The 16,653-nt window shown below is 40.6% G+C and overlaps 1 protein-coding gene across 6 annotated transcripts in view; it reads right to left on the bottom strand.

Annotated features, from left to right (window-relative positions):
- ddx6 (DEAD (Asp-Glu-Ala-Asp) box helicase 6) overlaps positions 1 to 16,653 on the bottom strand; it is a 49,646-nt gene that overhangs the window by 13,927 nt on the left and 19,066 nt on the right. For all 6 annotated transcript variants that reach the window (XM_048615484.1, XM_048615478.1, XM_048615479.1 and 3 more), the window contains 6 exons: positions 14,045 to 14,108; positions 11,842 to 11,946; positions 10,891 to 11,020; positions 10,050 to 10,196; positions 6,338 to 6,432; positions 5,192 to 5,314 (listed from right to left, as the gene is read on the bottom strand). In XM_048615484.1, the coding sequence (XP_048471441.1) occupies positions 5,192 to 5,314; positions 6,338 to 6,432; positions 10,050 to 10,196; positions 10,891 to 11,020; positions 11,842 to 11,946; positions 14,045 to 14,108 (664 nt within the window). The remainder of the gene's footprint in view (positions 1 to 5,191; positions 5,315 to 6,337; positions 6,433 to 10,049; positions 10,197 to 10,890; positions 11,021 to 11,841; positions 11,947 to 14,044; positions 14,109 to 16,653) is intronic.

The raw sequence follows: 16,653 nt of genomic DNA, 5'->3' as shown, positions 1-16,653 counted from the left end.
CGCTGATCAGTCACTGTTTTCCAAATTGCTCTGCTGTTAGGTCTTTTATTTGGGACTCTAGTGGGGTTAGATTGGCTAGCCTTCAATTAGAGACTCTTCCAGAGTTTGTAAAATCTTGAAGAATAATCACCAGTGTATCCACCATTTCTACGGCCACTTTCTCAAATGCAGTGGAATGTAGCTTAACAGGTCACTGGGGATTTAAATAGGCCTTAAATCCCAATTTGCCCAACTCTATTTCCTTCAGTTCCTTCCTATCATTAGGCCCAGTGGTCCAACATTTTTTTGGGGATGTTATTTGTGTCCTCCTTTGTGAAGGCAAAATCAAAATATTATTTTTAAATTGGTCTGCCATATCTTTGCCGGTTTTGGACTAATGGACTTGTATTGATTTCCACTAATTTTTTCTCTTCACACAAACTGATTGTAACAGCTTCTAGAGGCACAGTACAGGGGTTAACTTGCAGGGAGTGTATTTCCCACCTCTTAAAATCAATCCCTTTTTCGCACCATTATTGAAATCTAAATGCTCTCCTTGCCCCCTCCACAAAAAGCAGATCCAAGGACTGGGAACAACTTGCACACCCCTTCCTTGCATCTAATACTATCCCCAGATTCCCTGGTTAGCCACGATCAGACAACCTCACCCCACTTCAATTTTGTGCCAGACAGGAATGACAAGTTGTTACAGTTCATCCACATAATCTTTATATTTGCCAGCTCGTGACAGATATCATCATAGTTCCCTTTTATATTCAGATCCCTAGTCTCAATCAATTACATCTCTCTCCAACTTAATGAGGAACCCTGTATTACAGGTCACTTTCCCAAGTAACCTCACACTGAGATCAATTATTTCTTTTGCATTACACAACACCCAATCTAGGATGCCTGTTCTCTATTTGGTTCCTCAACATGTTGAACCAGACAACTGTCCAGCGCATATCCCACAAATTGCTCCTCTACGGTATGGTTACAGGATTTCAGCTGCCCAATCTGTATGCAGATTAAAGCCACCTAAATGTGCAGATCTACCACTATTGCTTGCATCTTAATTTCCTGCTTGTCTTTCCCAACATTAGCACTACAGTTTGGGGGTCTATACTTGATATATTCTGCCCTTTGCTGTTTAAGCTCTTCACATTCCACTTTAGAGCCAATATCCTTCCTCACTTTTATATTAATCTTCTCTGCAACCAGCAATGCAACTTCATCTCCTTTGCCTTTTGCTTGCCCTTCTCAAAACTAGGATACTCCAGATATTCAGTTCTCACCCCTAATCACCCTGCAGCCATGACTCTAATCCCAACTATACTGTTTATATCTATTTGCTCAATTAATTCATTCAGTGAAGGCCAGTTAGCCTGGAGTCTGTTATTGGGAAAATATTAGAATATTATAAAGAATGTAATAGCAGAGCATTGAGATGTCCATAATCTAATGAAGCAGTCAGCATGGCTTCACAAAGAGCAAATCATGCCTGGTAAATTTCTGGAATTCTTCAAAGAATAACAAGCAGAATCAGAATACCTAGAGTGTGGAAGCAGGCCATTTAGTCCAAGTAGAGTCTATGCCGACCCTCCGTACAGCATCCCACCCAGGCCAAACTCCTGACCCAACCCCCAACCCTATCCCTGTAAAGCTGCATTTCCCTTGGCTAACCAACTCTAACCTTGGCACTCTGAGGCAGCAGCACTAACCACTGAGCCATCATGCTGCCCCAGAACAGATAAAAGGGGAAAGCAGTAGATGAAATTTGGATTTTGATAAGTTGCCTGGTGTTCCTTAATAAAAGGAAATAGCCAATGGTTTGGCTAACTAATAGAAAACAGTCGTGACAAGGGGTGCATTTCCAGGATGGCAACCAACAGGGATCAGTGCGTGTGGGGGGAGAAAGAAAGAGACAACAGGACATGAATTATTTATAACTATATTGATTATTTGGAGGAGTAAAGTGAACATACAATAGTCAGGTCTGCAGATGATAAAAACAGGTGGGAAGGAAAGTGATGAGGATGACAGCCTGTCAGGGGATATAAACTGATTAGGCAAATAGACAGAAACTTGGCAGATGGAATATAACGTGGGAAAATGTGTGGTTGTAAAATTTGACAGGAAGAATTAAATCTTATTGGGATTTGGGAGCTTTGTGCTGGAGTCACAAGTAGTGGGTAATCTTGAAAGTAAGTGGACTGTTGGCCTTTATTTCAAAGGAATGGAGCACAGCAGGGACGTTTTGCTGCAACTACTCATGTCAGGCTACTTCTAGAATACGGTGTACAATTTTGGGCCTCTTCTCCAAGAAGAAATATACTGGTATTGGAGACAGTCTGGAGAAGGTTCACAAGGCTAATCCTAAGAATGAAGGAACATCTTAAGATCAGAATTGGAGCAGGTTGGACCTATACTCATGGGAATATAGATGAATGAGAGGAGACCTTACTGAAGAACTGCTAGGATAGATACGGAAAGGTTGGTTCCCCTTGTGGGAGAGTCTGGGACAAGAGGGCATATTCTCAGAACAAAGGATCACCCATTTCAGATGCAGATGGAGGAATTTCTTCTGAGGATAGTGAATCTGTGGAATTCTTTACAGCAGAAGGTTGCCAAGATTGAGCCATTAAGTATTTCCAAGAATTCACAGAATCCCTACAGTGTGGAAGTGGGACATTTGGCCCAGAGTCCACTGACCCTCTACAGAGGGTTCCAGCCAAACACCACACGCCTCCCCCCACAACCCTATCTCCTTAATCCTGCATTCCCCACAGCCAATCCACCTAATCTGCACATCTTTGGACTATGGAAGGAAACCCACGCAGACACATGGAGAATGCGCAAATTGCACACAGTCACCCAAGGCTGGAATTAAACCTGGGTCCCTGGCACTGAGGCAGTGTTAACCACTGAGCCACCATGCCGCTCCAAGACTGAAACAATTTTCTTAAATTGGCAAGGAAATCAAGGTTTACAGGGAAAATAGTTAAGAGAATGTGGAGCTAAACAACGGATCAGCTTTGATCTCACTGAATGGCGAGAAAGACTCTGGGCTGAATGGTCTATTCCTGCTCTAACATCTCATGGAAAATCACATACCTTCCCATTTGGTAAGACTCAGGCATACAACATTGAGTAGTTAGGCTGTGCCCACCATTTCAAAAATAGTAGTTTAAAAGGGGCTTCAACCACTAGAATTTGGTCACAGCCTTACTACAGCCATTGCTGCACCAGAACTTGCAACCCCAAAGCTTTTGTTGCCAAACCCACTAGGGATCATGTCTCAAAGTTCAGCAAGTCCTGGCTTCTGGTTTCAGAATGGCGAGGCCTAACATCTGTCACAAACTCTGCCAAAGTTTATCACAATGTAACTTGGAAATAATTGTGTCATGAGCTAGAAGGAGATTAGTTATAAGAAATGGTCTGGCAGCAGAGGAAAGCCAGGCAGGTCATACAGTTTCTTAAATATTTGGAGAACAGTGGCATGAGCAACAACTGAGCTGACATGCCCATACAAACAAAGTAGTTCAGGTTTACTTTAAAAATTGGTAAAAATACTATGGATATTATGTTAAACATTCTCCATCCAAATTATGCTATATAGCCTTATCACAAAAAATTGTTGTGTGCCCATTAAATGAATTGTCTTGGTACATGCCACAAATGATATCACAAACTATAGAATAGGCTACACACCTTTTCAAGGAACATGCCTTGTTAGAAAAATACCTGTAACTAGCTTCGAAGCAATGCAATTATAAAAAAGAACAGGTTCCAGCAGAAGCACCGATAAAGGAATTATAAAAACAAAATCAGAGCTGAATATAAAAGGCTTTTAATTATCAAAAGCTCCAAAACAGATACATGGCATTGATGAGAAATGCAAATGAACTATATTAAATCACACACAAATGCTAGTTACTTCTGCACAATACCTAAACACTGACAATATGATAAGAGACCAAATTCAGTTTGAATAGTGATAAAAAGGAGAGAGATATTTATATAGAACGATATTCTTCATAGAGTTTGGATTTCAAACTAGTGGTAAACGGGTGCTGGTCTATTTTCATGAAGGGGTTTGAAAAACCAATAGGTTATTCTTTCGAGAAGCAGTATGCATCCGAGAGCAAGTGACAACAAAGCCTCCTACGGCATTAAATGGAAGTTTGCTTATGCTGAGAGGCTTTATAGCCAACGAGAGAAAGCATTAAGCCATCAGGAGTAGCAAGTGAGTAAGTTTTAAAAATAAAGCTCAAAAGCTTTGGGTTCAGTTTGAAGGTCCAGCTAGTGTTAGATAAATCTAACAAACATTACTCAGCAGTTAAGGAACCATTATCTCAAGGAAAAAGTATGGCTTGAGAAACTTCTAGACCAGGGATAACAAGGTGTAGAGAGCTGGATGAACACAGCAGGCCAAGCAGCATCATAACGTCAGCCTTCCTGCTCGGCCTGCTGTGTTCATCCAGCTCTACACCTTGTTATCTCAGATTTTCCAGCATTTGCAGTTCCTACTATCTCTTCCAGACCAGGGAGTTTTGTTACAAATTTGCATTGGTTATTCAAAGTCAAGAAAGCCCAAGATCTCAGTTCTGCAGGCATTCAAGGAACTGGTTTCATGGCTCACAAGAAAGGAACCGAAAGTAGGTCATTAAGTAGAACCGACATGTGATAGGGAAGGAAAGTTTCTCTGGAATGATCATCTGTAAATATCAATGGCAGAGAGTAGATTCGGCTGTATGCTTTTAAATCTCTCAAACAGTTATTGGTAGGTAGCTTGGTTTGTTTTCATTGGTTTTGTGTAATAAGCTCCTGTTTTATCATTAAACCAGAATCTGCATCTAGATCTGCTTATTTTTCAGTAAAAGACCGCCATGTTAAAGAAAAACAAAATATGATCTTTCAAGCCAGATTTCATTCTGGAATCAAAGCATGCAGTAGAACTGCAGTTGAATCATAACACAATGATACCTGTGTTTAGCGAATTAGGCAACTGCAGGTGGATGGCAGAAAGATTTTATAATCATGCTCATTGATTAGATCCATCAACTGATGATGAAACCAGTCACCACACAACTGCACTCTTAGCAACTGAACCAGAGAGCCACTGGTCAGTTGGGACCAAGGGGAGAAATGAATGTTTCCACTATACAGAGGTATTTTTGTTAGGTATATTGGATCAAGTGGTAGTGCTTACCATAAATTTCTGTACACTGAGTGGGAACGTGGCTGAGTAAAGCAAGATCTGTCTGGTTCTCGGCAACGTAGAGATTATGTCCTCCATCATCTGCACAAAGTCCTGTGACAGCAATTTATCTGCCTATGGGGGAGTAGGGAGACAGAAAAACCCACACAGTCAGCTTACAAAACCGATTGTCTAATTAACAAAATAGTCTAGCTGAGCCAATAAAGTACCCTATATAAAGAGTTCAGTCACTACCAAGGTATTTATAAAAGAACTACCATTCAGAACTACTAATGGTTCAGTAAGGTACTGGTCAGCCTACAGAACAGTCTCACAAGGGAGACAATGGAAACAATTACTGAAAGTTATCAGCAAACATTTTGGGTAATTGTACAAGTAATGAGACAGAACCTGCCATGGGTAAGCATAACATGGTTCGGAGGAGAGTTACTTTGGTTTCCAAAACTCTTCATTACTAGGGTTTTCATCACCTTGCGTTTAAAGTGTACGGCAGATTAAAGATAACTTTGTTGTATCATGAATCACTAGGATCGCAGAAGACAAAGTTAATAGAAAAAGTGATCAAGTAATAAACAGTTTCTAAATCATGAGGAGCAAGGCTGATTAAACTAATGGTTAGTCTAGGTAACGGTGATAGTTGGAGGGGAGGAGCTAACTTTGAATCCACAATCTTGTACCAAATTACCCCACCCGACCAAGGTAATTTCCAGAAGTTACTTTAAACATTTCCTTCTGACCATTTAAAAACTATACCAGTAAACATGGTCTCAGACTCCTAAATGTGGGCAACATTACAGGGAGGCCTGAGAAAATCTTACCTTTTAAACAACAGCCACAATACAATTGTTACTTCAACTTTTTTCAAAATCATTTGACTTCATTTCCAGTTTCTTTTACAGAACACCTGTAGAACCTGTCTGGCAATCTAGACTTTTATACAGATGGCCTTTTTAATGTGTAAAGGCTCCAGAGTGAATAAATGCATTGATAACTTGCAATCTCACTTTAGTCAAGTGCAAGGACCCTAAATTCAAAATTCATTACAAAACAAAGAAGGAAAAGCTAAAGTAATTTACAACCTTACATTAAAAAAAATCACTGCAATTTTATTATAGCACTATTTAAACATTGTATTACCTCATCTAATACAATCATCTGTATGTTGTCTACTTTAGCCAAGCCTTTTTTAATCAAATCCAGGATTCTTCCAGGCGTTGCAATCACCACATGGACTATATTTAATGAAACAATAAAAATAATTAGATTTTAAAGTAGAGTTCTCATCCTGCGTAAAATTGTACCAATAGGGAACAAGAAGTTGTGTCCGACATAAATTGAAGTACACCTGCCCATAAAGCTGAAAAGGGAGCCACAAAATTAAAAAGGGACTCACTGCAGTTAACACATCAGCCCATATATAAACCATTCAGTTGCTTAGATTTATTGCTTGCATGTTTTAAGAGGAATTTTGGGTGCTGGCTCAGCATACAAGTTTTTTTTTGGTACCAAAAAGGGACTCTGAAGACAACTTTCTCTCCAGATGCTGCCAGACCTGCAGAGTTTTTGCCAGCAATTTATTTGTTTCTGATTTCCAGCATCCACAGTTCTTTCAATTTTAAAAAAATTGTTTGGTATTTAAGATACGTTTGCAATTAAAGCTGAATTGAAAGCTGGGAAGATACGGCAATAAAAGTAATGAAAAAGTAAACTAAGTATCACTTCTGATTTAGTGCAGAATATATTTAAAATAATTTAGCAGTAAAAAAAAAAAAACACTGGTTAAACAAGGCGTTAATCTACCACTTGTATCTTCACTGGCTCACCCGCACTGACTGTACAGGACAGTTTTCTTTTGGAAGATTAAAAAAGGGGTGAGCGCAGATAGATATGATGATTACTGCTTCAATTGTAATCCAAGATTCTTAAACTTTAGTGATATCTTTTGATTCACTAAATGAAAGCTGCTTGTGCAAAAACAGACTGGAGAAACTGGGACAAGGATCCTCAAAAGTTTTAACCATCCTTAAATCAGAATTGATATTTTCAGGGAAATTTACTATCAAAATTCTGCACAAAAAAACCCAACACTAAACTATTCCTTTAGACAGAAGTTGCTTCTACACTGATGCACTTGCTAGTGGTCTATTCAAGGTTAGAAAGGTTACAGGTTCAAACACCACTCCAGGACTTGTGGGCAAAAATCTTTGGCAACCTCTCAATACTGTAATTGGGAAGCATGGCTTTGCTGGAAGTGAGGATTTTCAGATAAGAAATTAAATGCAGGTCCATATACGAAAGCTTAAAACACAAGTACCAACAGATTCAAGAACAGTTTCTTCCCAGGTGCTAGAAGACTTTTCTCCCGAGGAGGTTCCGAGGAAGGGTCACTGGACCCGAAACACGAACTGTTTTTTCCTTCACAGATGCTGCCAGACCTGCTGAGCTTTTCCAGCAACTTTGTTTTTGTTCCTGATTTACAGCATCCACAGTTTTCAGTTTTTTCCCCCTTATTTGCTGGCAGCCAGTGGTGGCGTTCCCATATATCTACTGCCCTTGTTCTTCCAGGTGGAAGGGGTTATGGGTTTGTAAGGTGCTGTCTAAGGATCTTTGGTGAATTTCTGCAGTGTATCTTGTAGATAGTACACACTGCTGCTACTGAGCGTTGGTGGTGGAGGGAGTAGATGCTTGTGGATGTGGTGCCAATCAAGCAGGCTGCTTGGTCTCTGATGATATGAAGTTTCTTGAGCGTTGTTGCAGCTGCACTCATCCAGGCAAATTTGGAGTATTCCACCACACTTCTTACTTGAGCCTTGTAAATGGCAGACAGGCTTTGAGGAGTCAGGAGGTGAATTACTCACTGCAGTCTCCCTAGCTTCTAACTTGCTCTTGTAGCCACTCTGTTAATGTGGTGAGTCCAGTTGAGTTTCTGGAAAATGATAACCCCCAGCAATCATTTGCTAACATTCAACTTTTGACCTTATGATGGAGGGAAGGTCATTGATAATGCAGCTAATGGTTGGGCTTAAGACACCACCCCGAGGAACTCCTGCATAGATATCCTGGAGCTGAAATGACTGACCTCCAACAACCCCGACTATCTTCCAACATATCAGGTATGGCTCCGACCACTGGAGAGTTTACCCCGATACCCACTGACTCCAGTTTTGCTAGGGCTCCTTAATGCCACACTGTTGAATGCAGCCTTGATGCCAAGGGCTGTCACTCTCACCTTACCTCTGGAATTCAGCTCTTTTGTCCTTACTGAACAAAGGCTGTAGTGAGGTCAGGAGCCAAGTGGCCCTGGTGAAACTCAAACAGGATGTCACTGAGCAGATTCCGAATGGACCGCTCAAGTCTTAAATTTAAACGTTGTCCCCTCTGTTTATGCACCTGTTCTGCAGCCATAACACTGTATCCCTCGTGTAGGAACAAAGAAGATGGGAACAAGAGGCGGCCATTCAGCTCTTAGAGTCTGCTCCGCTATTCATCACCATCATGGCTGATTGTTCAACTCAATAGCCTAATCCTGCTTTCTCCTCAGCCATTGATCCCATTTGCCCCAAGTCCTATATATAGGCTCCTCTTAAATACATTCAATGTTTTGGTATCAACTAATTCCACAGGCTCACCACTCGGTGAAGAAATGTCTCCTCATCTCCGTCCTAATTGGTTTACCTCAAATCCTCAGACTGTGACCCCTGATTCTGGACACACCCACCATTCTCCTTGCATCTACCCGGTCCAGTCCTTTTAGAATTCTATAAGTCTCTATGAGATCCCCCCTCATTCATCTGAACACTAGCGAAAACAATCCCAACCTAGTCAATCTCTCTTCATATGTCAGACGCACCATCCCCAGAATCAGCCTGGTAAGCTTTCACCACACTCGAGAGCAAGAGCATCCTTCCTCAAAGAGGAGACCAAAATTGCACACAATATTCCAGGTGTGGTGTCACCAAGGCCCTGTACAACTGCAACACCACATTCCCTGCTCCTGTGCTCAAAACCGCTTGCAATGAAGGCAAGCATACTGTTTCTTTACTACCTGCGATGCCTGCACGCTTACCTTCAGCAACTGGTGCTGAAGGTCACCCAGGTCCCTCTGCACACTCCTCTCCCAATTTACAGCCATTCCAAACAGTAATCTGCTGCCTTGCTTTTGAAGTGAATAACCTCACATTTATCCAAATTATGCTGCATCTGTCATTGATCAATCCACTCACCCAACCCTTCCAGGATCATGCTGATTTGCTGGCATGATTTGCATGTACTGCATGTAAAGCAAAAACCTTTTCACTGTTCCTACATAGGTGATAACATCAAATCAAATCCTGTCTGCTGCCTTAAAGGGGTAGAAATAGATTCCATTGTAACATTTCATAGAAAAGCAGGGGAGCCAGGCCCTAGCTAATATTCATCCCTCTACTGACCTCATTAACATACATTAACTGATCACTATCTCCTGACTATAAAAGAGTGCGCTGAACACAAGTTGGCTGCCAGGTTGTGTTACAACAAACTTTAAAATCTTTAAAATAATTTTTTAAAAAAGTGACTCAACAGGCTGAAAGGCACTGTAGAAATGTAATATCACCCCTCACTCCATAAATCAAGTTTTATGACTGATATATTACAACTTAATGCTGCTAGCATCTCTAATAAAACAAAACAGATAAGCCTGCCACCACTTGAGACCTCTGATTGCAAGAGGAGATTCTATTCTTAACGACTGAAATCTAGATAAACAAAACTTTCACAGTATAATTGCATTTACTGCTAGAAATCAGAATTTCAGATCAGAGAAGTGTGGGCCAGATCAGAAAGTTATGATATCAAGCTAAATACTCACCTGTCTCATCGAGCCTCAAGATGTCATCGCGGAGATTGGTTCCTCCTGTGGTAGCCATCACTTTCACACCACCCATGTGCTTGCTGACTTGGATACAGATTTGACTGACTTGCAGTGCCAGCTCTCGGGTAGGCACAATTACCATAGCTTGAAATACCAAAAGCATAAAACCTGTGTTAGTTATCACTGCAGGTATAGTAAATATTAAAAGTGCAACAAAACCAGTAACATTCAAACTTCTGATGTATCACTTGAAATCATTTCATTCTAACAGTGGGAACTCAAATTTAAAATGGATTGCCTCTGCAGTTAGTTCAAATAGGCATTTCATATTAGATTCTCAGTGCAAAAGGTAACCACTATCTATTGTGGGCAGATTCTACAGCAGCTTTCGTTTTACAAACCACACATGCAACTTCGAGCCAAAGCATTCCTTGGTCAGTGCACCTTCCATAATGCTTCAGAAAAGTACACGTTAGCAGGTACAAACTGCTTCACTGGCCAGTCTGTGTGGCCCAAAAAAAAAGGTAGTCTCAAAGTAACCAGAGAACCAACCTTTTGGATCCAAGAATTTCTTAGATCAACATGCCAATGATAGCAGCAATACTAACAGTTAACCTATGTTGAATGGCAGAAAACATTGCAGAGATAGAAGGCTACCATTCAAGTCCCATTCTGGAGACATAACACATTATCCACGATAAAGAATTCAGTACAGCACTACCTCACTGAGTAAGAGCGAATTTATGCTAACTTACCAATTCGGTACAAGTGGCAATTTCTGCCAAGGAAAACCAAAGCATGACCACAAATATTGGAAATGATTGGTGAAGAAACAAACCTTGAATACAATCTCTTTTCAGGTCCAGCCGTTCAAGTAATGGAATGAGGTAGGCTCCACTTTTACCTGTTCCGTTTTTGGCTCGGGCCAATATATCTCTACCAGACAATGCAATAGGAATACTCTCTTCCTAACAAAAAAAATGGAAGAGCAGATTATCAAACTAAAATTACTTCTTCCAATTCTTTAACAGGATATTAGTGCTGCTGGCAAGGCCTGCTTTTGCTCCCCCACCCCCAACTGCTACAACTGGGTAGCTCATTAAGCCATTTGAGAGGCAAGTTGAAAGCCGACCTGGGATCTGGAGTCACATGCAGGCCAGCTGGGGTAACAGCAGCAGAATTCCTTCTATAAAAAAAGGACATTAAAATGAGCCAGAGATAACACGGTGTAGAGCTGGATGAACACAGCAGGCCAAGCAGCATCAGAGGAGCAGGAAAGCTGATGTTTTGGATCGAGACCCTTCTTCAGACCCGAAACGTCAGCTTTCCTGCTCCTATGCTGCTGCTTGGCCTGCTGTGTTCATCCAGCTCTACACCGTGTTATCTCAGATTCTCCAGCATCGGCAGTTCCTACTATCTCATTAAAATGAACTAGATAGGTTTTTACAATAATGTTAATTTTATCGTATCCGTTAGAGGTGAATTGTCAATTCAAAACTGATGTATTAATTGAATCCAAAATTAGTGTCCTAAATCCAGATGCCATGGTGAGATTGAAACCCATTTTCTGTGCCTGTTCCTCTAGATTACCATTCCAGTGACATTACCACTGTCCTTCATTTGTGGCAGCTTAGTAACAAAGGTCTGTACCAAACAAACTCAAGTCTACAAATAAGACATACATAAATGGATACACTAAAACAACAGCTCTAATCCAGTTTCACTTTCTTTAGCAAAGCGATCAAGTATCCTGTCAAGCAGATTATTACAGGAAGAAGTGCTTACACACCTGGATTGGTGATGGTTTCTCCCAGCCCATTTCAAAAATGCCCATTAGCAACTCGCGTTTCAAGCAGTAATCTTCAAATTCATTTCCTTTTGTGGCTGTTACATCCTAAACAAAGGCAAGAAAAAAAACTGAAAAAATATCCAGTCACTATAATGGAGTTATCAATGTGCTAGCCAAATGGCCCATTTCTGATCTGTATATACTGCAACAAAAATCAGTACACAAAGCATATTTTGTCATTTACCACTGACTGCTTTGCTTATGGCTCGACTGTAGATACCATAACATACCTAAACTGATTAAAAGAAACTCTTCAGCAAACTAAATCCAGGTATAGAGTGAAACTGGCATTTAGAATTGACATAGGCACCCTAAAGACAATACAACTGCAGTAGTACTCAGTCAGCACAAAGCTATAGTTTTTCCAGAAGTAGAATTTCACATGCTTCAAAACAATACAATGCACTTGTATCTAGGAAGTGAACGCAGCTCAAAATTTGCTATAACCTTACCATCAGAAGCTGCAGTGTCAAATTCAGCACCTTGCAAACGTGAACACAATGGCCAAGATCTCAATGGCCGTCACTGCAGTCTGAAGTGCATAAACTGAACAAAAACTATACATCTTACAAAAAAGGAGTGGCTAAAGATCAATAATTTGAAGTTTAGGCTTGCTGTCTTTGGAATCATCCAAATCCCTTTATTATTGAGAAATCAATGCTGTTCCAGTACCAAATTATCAATCCTCAAATTTTACTTGCAGATGAGTGAATATTCTGTATTTGATCGAGTTGAAGAGAAAAATCAGCATCACACTGCTCGAGGTTAACTAAAAGATTAACTAAATTTATTAACCGGGCTGATAAGTGGCAAGTGACATTCACACCACACAAATGCCAGGCTATGCCTGGGGGTTACCATGGACCAGAAACTCAACTGGACTCACCACATTAACAGTGGCTACAAGAACAGGCCAGAAGCTAGGAATACTGTGGCGAGTAACTCACCTCCTGACTCCTCAAAGCCTATCCGCCATCTACAGGGCACAAGTCAGGAGCGTGACGGAATACTCCCCACTTGTCTAGAGGAGTGTGGCCCCCAACACTCAAGAAACTTGACACCATCCAGGACAAAGCAGTCTGCTTGATTGGCACTACATCCACAAGTATCCATTCCCTCCACCACTGACGCTCAGTGGCAGCGTGTACTATCTACAAGATGCACTGCAGAAATTCAAAGATCCTCAGGCAGCACCTTCCAAACCCACGACCCCTTCCACCTAGAAGGACAAGGGCAGCAGACATATGGGAACACCAAGTTCCCCTCCAAGTCACGCACCATCCTGACTTGGAAATATATCTTCATTCCTTCACTGTCGCTGGGTCAAAATCTTGGAATTCCCTCCCTAATAGCATTGTGCGTCAACTCACAGCAGGAGGACTGCAGCGGTTCAAGGCAGCAGGTCACCATCACTTTCAAGAGCAACTAGGGACGAGCAAGAAATGCTGGCTAGCCAGCGATGCCCACATCCCACAAAATGATTAGAAAAAATATTGTACAGCTCTCATTTCCACCACCAACTCTTTGCACAAGATGGAGCAGTGACACAGCAACTTAGAAGCAATCCTCATTAAAATGGATGACGAATTTACCTATTAAAAATTCATAAGCAGTGAAATTGTGCCATGTGCTGTAAAGATAATTGATCATGACAGTGACAAAAACGTTTCTCTATTTATGAAAATATGTTCAAGGATTAGAAGTAAAACATCACTTAGTTGAACAACTGGTATGGGATCTAATGTCTAAACGTCCTTTGGGCAGAGTGATAACAGCTATGACTGAAATCTTAACTTTAGGAGTGGCATTATTACTAGTATGCCAAAACACATCTTCGCATTCACAGACAAATGCTCCAATGCAAATGAAGTCTGGAATAGTTTGGTATTTTTTAAAAAAAAAAAAAAAGAGGAACTATAGTCAGAACCTGAAGTTAGGAAGTTCTTTGTCGCTATAATATTTGGTTGAGACAGGGGTTAAGGAGGAAGACAAAGAATTTTTAATTTTGAAAATAAACCCTAATCACTATTATCATGACTAACATTGTAATGATTGATACAACTTCTAAAGAAAAAAAGGTACAAATAGACCTAAGTTCAAACAATTCCGAGCAGAAACCAGAGAGTACTGTTTTTTGCCTTACCGAAGTTTTCATCCTCCTGTCTTTTGGAGGTAATTTTAAACTTTTCTTCCAGTCATCACCTGGTCTACACAGTGAAAAAACAAATTGCATAAATATTTACATGTTTAAAAAAGGGCCACATAAACAAACTGCACAAAAAAAAGTGAGTACTCAGAAAATTTGATGCAAAGTGGGAATTGGTGTAAAACGGAAGAAAGAGGGTACATGAAGATTTAATGCAAGAACTTAAAATGTGCCAAGGTGGGAAATCCAGTGGGTGGAGCCTGAGGGCGTTCCTTTATGAAGGGCTGTTACAGACTCTTAAAGTCAGGAACTTTTGAGCAAAAAAAAATTTTTAAAAAAAGTACATATTTTTCTAGTGCTAGGTTACTATAAATGGTTTGCAGAGACATGATAGGTACTCTACTTGCTCAAGTTACCCTATTCTGTGACAGGTGTTTCATCAAGGCTTCTTGCCACCTAGACAAGCACAAATGCAGAAATGTTACTAGCTGTACAAGCTTGAGCTTTATGTTTAGTACCTCCAGTAGCATCCATTAGGCAGAGAACTACAAGGATAGCATGTTCAGAGAAGAAGTGGTGATACCGCAGGTTAAGGGCATGCCGGCAGATAGCCACACAGTACTGGAACTATAACAGATACGGCTCAAGGTAAGGCAGGACTGGATGTTGAATACTCTTCATCACAAGGTGTTCAAAAAAGAAAATAAATGAGGGACAGCATTATTGATTAAGAAGAGCATTGTAGTACTGCAGAAAGATGATATTCCAAAGGCTTCAGTGAACATGAAAATACAAACAAAGGGTGCACTGGAGGACGGGGGAGGGGAAGAGGGTTCATGACAAAAAAAGGTCAAGTAGAAAACACATTTGAGAACGAAGACAAATACAGGCCCAGTGGGGTGTGAATAAGCAAATAACAGGATCAAAAGAAAAAAGTGACCAGCAGCTAACAAAAAGGAATCCAAAAATCTAAATGCACATGCACAGTAGCAAAGTTAGCAAAAAAAAAAGTTAGATTCAAAAGGGGATTTAATCATGGCTGAGGTGCTCCTTATAGTTATCTTTCCTAAGGAAACAGTTGGTGCTTAGGCATGGTGATAGGGAAGAATACGCACGCATTAGAAGAGTTCGCACTCAATGAGGAAGCAGCAGTGATAGGCTGTCAATATTTAAAAATCGATAAGGCACCATAGCTGATTGAGATCCGTTCAATATGGCAGAAAGTTAGTGGAACTTGCAAAAAAGGCCCTGGAAATAATCTTTCAAATCTTCCTTAGAGTTGGGGTGGTGCCACAGAACTGGAGAATTCCAAACGTAACACTTTTGTTCAAAAGATTGCAACGATAGGGTCAACGTTGAGTTCAATGACCAAAGTTCCATTAAGTTTTTCTTTGCTGCCAGATCTGCTGAGCTTCTTCAGCCCTTTCTATTTGTTTCAGATTTTAGTATCAATAGAACTCAGCTTTTATTTGTAAAAGGTAGTTGGTGTTTAATTTCAGCAGTGAGGAAACTCCTTGAAACAATTATTCAGAATAAAATAGCCACAGGGTAAAACGTGGATTAATCAAGAGAAACATGGTGGGTCTTCCTTGAGTTTTTTTTTGGTAGTAACAGAGTTAATGAGAGTTATGGCATTAATGTGGTGTACATTGCCTTTTTAAAAGGCATTCAGTACAGTGGAACAGACTTAAGGAAAGTAATAGTTCATGGAATAAAAGGAGACAGGAGCAACACAGCTACAAAACTGGTTGAGGGACCAGAAACTGAGTAATGACTTAATGGATATCTTTCAGGCTGGAGGGGGTTACAATGAAATTCTAAGGGGCTGAGGCCTAATATACGTTAATGACTAGATCTTCACGCACAAGGTGCAATTTTTAAGTTTACAGATGAGTGTAAACAGACCTGGACAGTGTAAAAACTATAAAAGAACAAACCAGAGTGGGCAGATAAAGCTCCAATGTGGTGAAGCAGAAGCTGATACATCTTGTTTAGGAAAGTCAGAAACAGTATGAAATAAAGGATGCCACTTTGAAGCATCTGCACCAGCAGAGACCTGGATGCACGCGTACACGTCACTAAAAAGTGGCAAGACGAGTAGCACAAGCAGTTAAAGCATACTGCACCCTAGGTTTTAGTAGGGGTATAAAATATAGAAGCAAGGACGTTATGTTCAACTTAACAAGCCACCAGTGAGACCTCAGCTAAAAAAGGGGGTAGAGTTCTGAGCACCACACTACAGGAAGGATTGGAATGCAGTAGCGAGTATGCACAGGAAGTTTCCGAGAATGGTTCCAGGGATGAGATATATCAGCAATTAAGACAGGTACAAGTTAGGATTGTTTTGTTTGGAGAAGGTACAAGAGGAGTTTTGACAGTTTTCAATCTCAAGGGGGGAGCTGGGCAGAGGATAGCAAAACCACTCCCTCAAGAAATGGAGAAGACAGCACACAAAAGAATTTGCAAACAAACTGATTGTGATTGAAAAATTTTTCAAAGTAATTAGGATTTGGAATACACTGCTTGGAATTATGGCAAAGGCAGGTTCAAAATCAACGCATTCAAGAGCGATACAAAGGTGGGTCACGTTGTGGACCATGCGGAAG

Source organism: Rhincodon typus, chromosome 32 (genome assembly GCF_021869965.1).
Source record: "Rhincodon typus isolate 14 chromosome 32, sRhiTyp1.1, whole genome shotgun sequence".
Lineage (NCBI taxonomy): Eukaryota > Metazoa > Chordata > Chondrichthyes > Orectolobiformes > Rhincodontidae > Rhincodon > Rhincodon typus.
The sequence above is the reverse complement of the archived record's forward strand: the minus strand, read 5'-3'. Positions and strand labels throughout refer to the sequence as shown.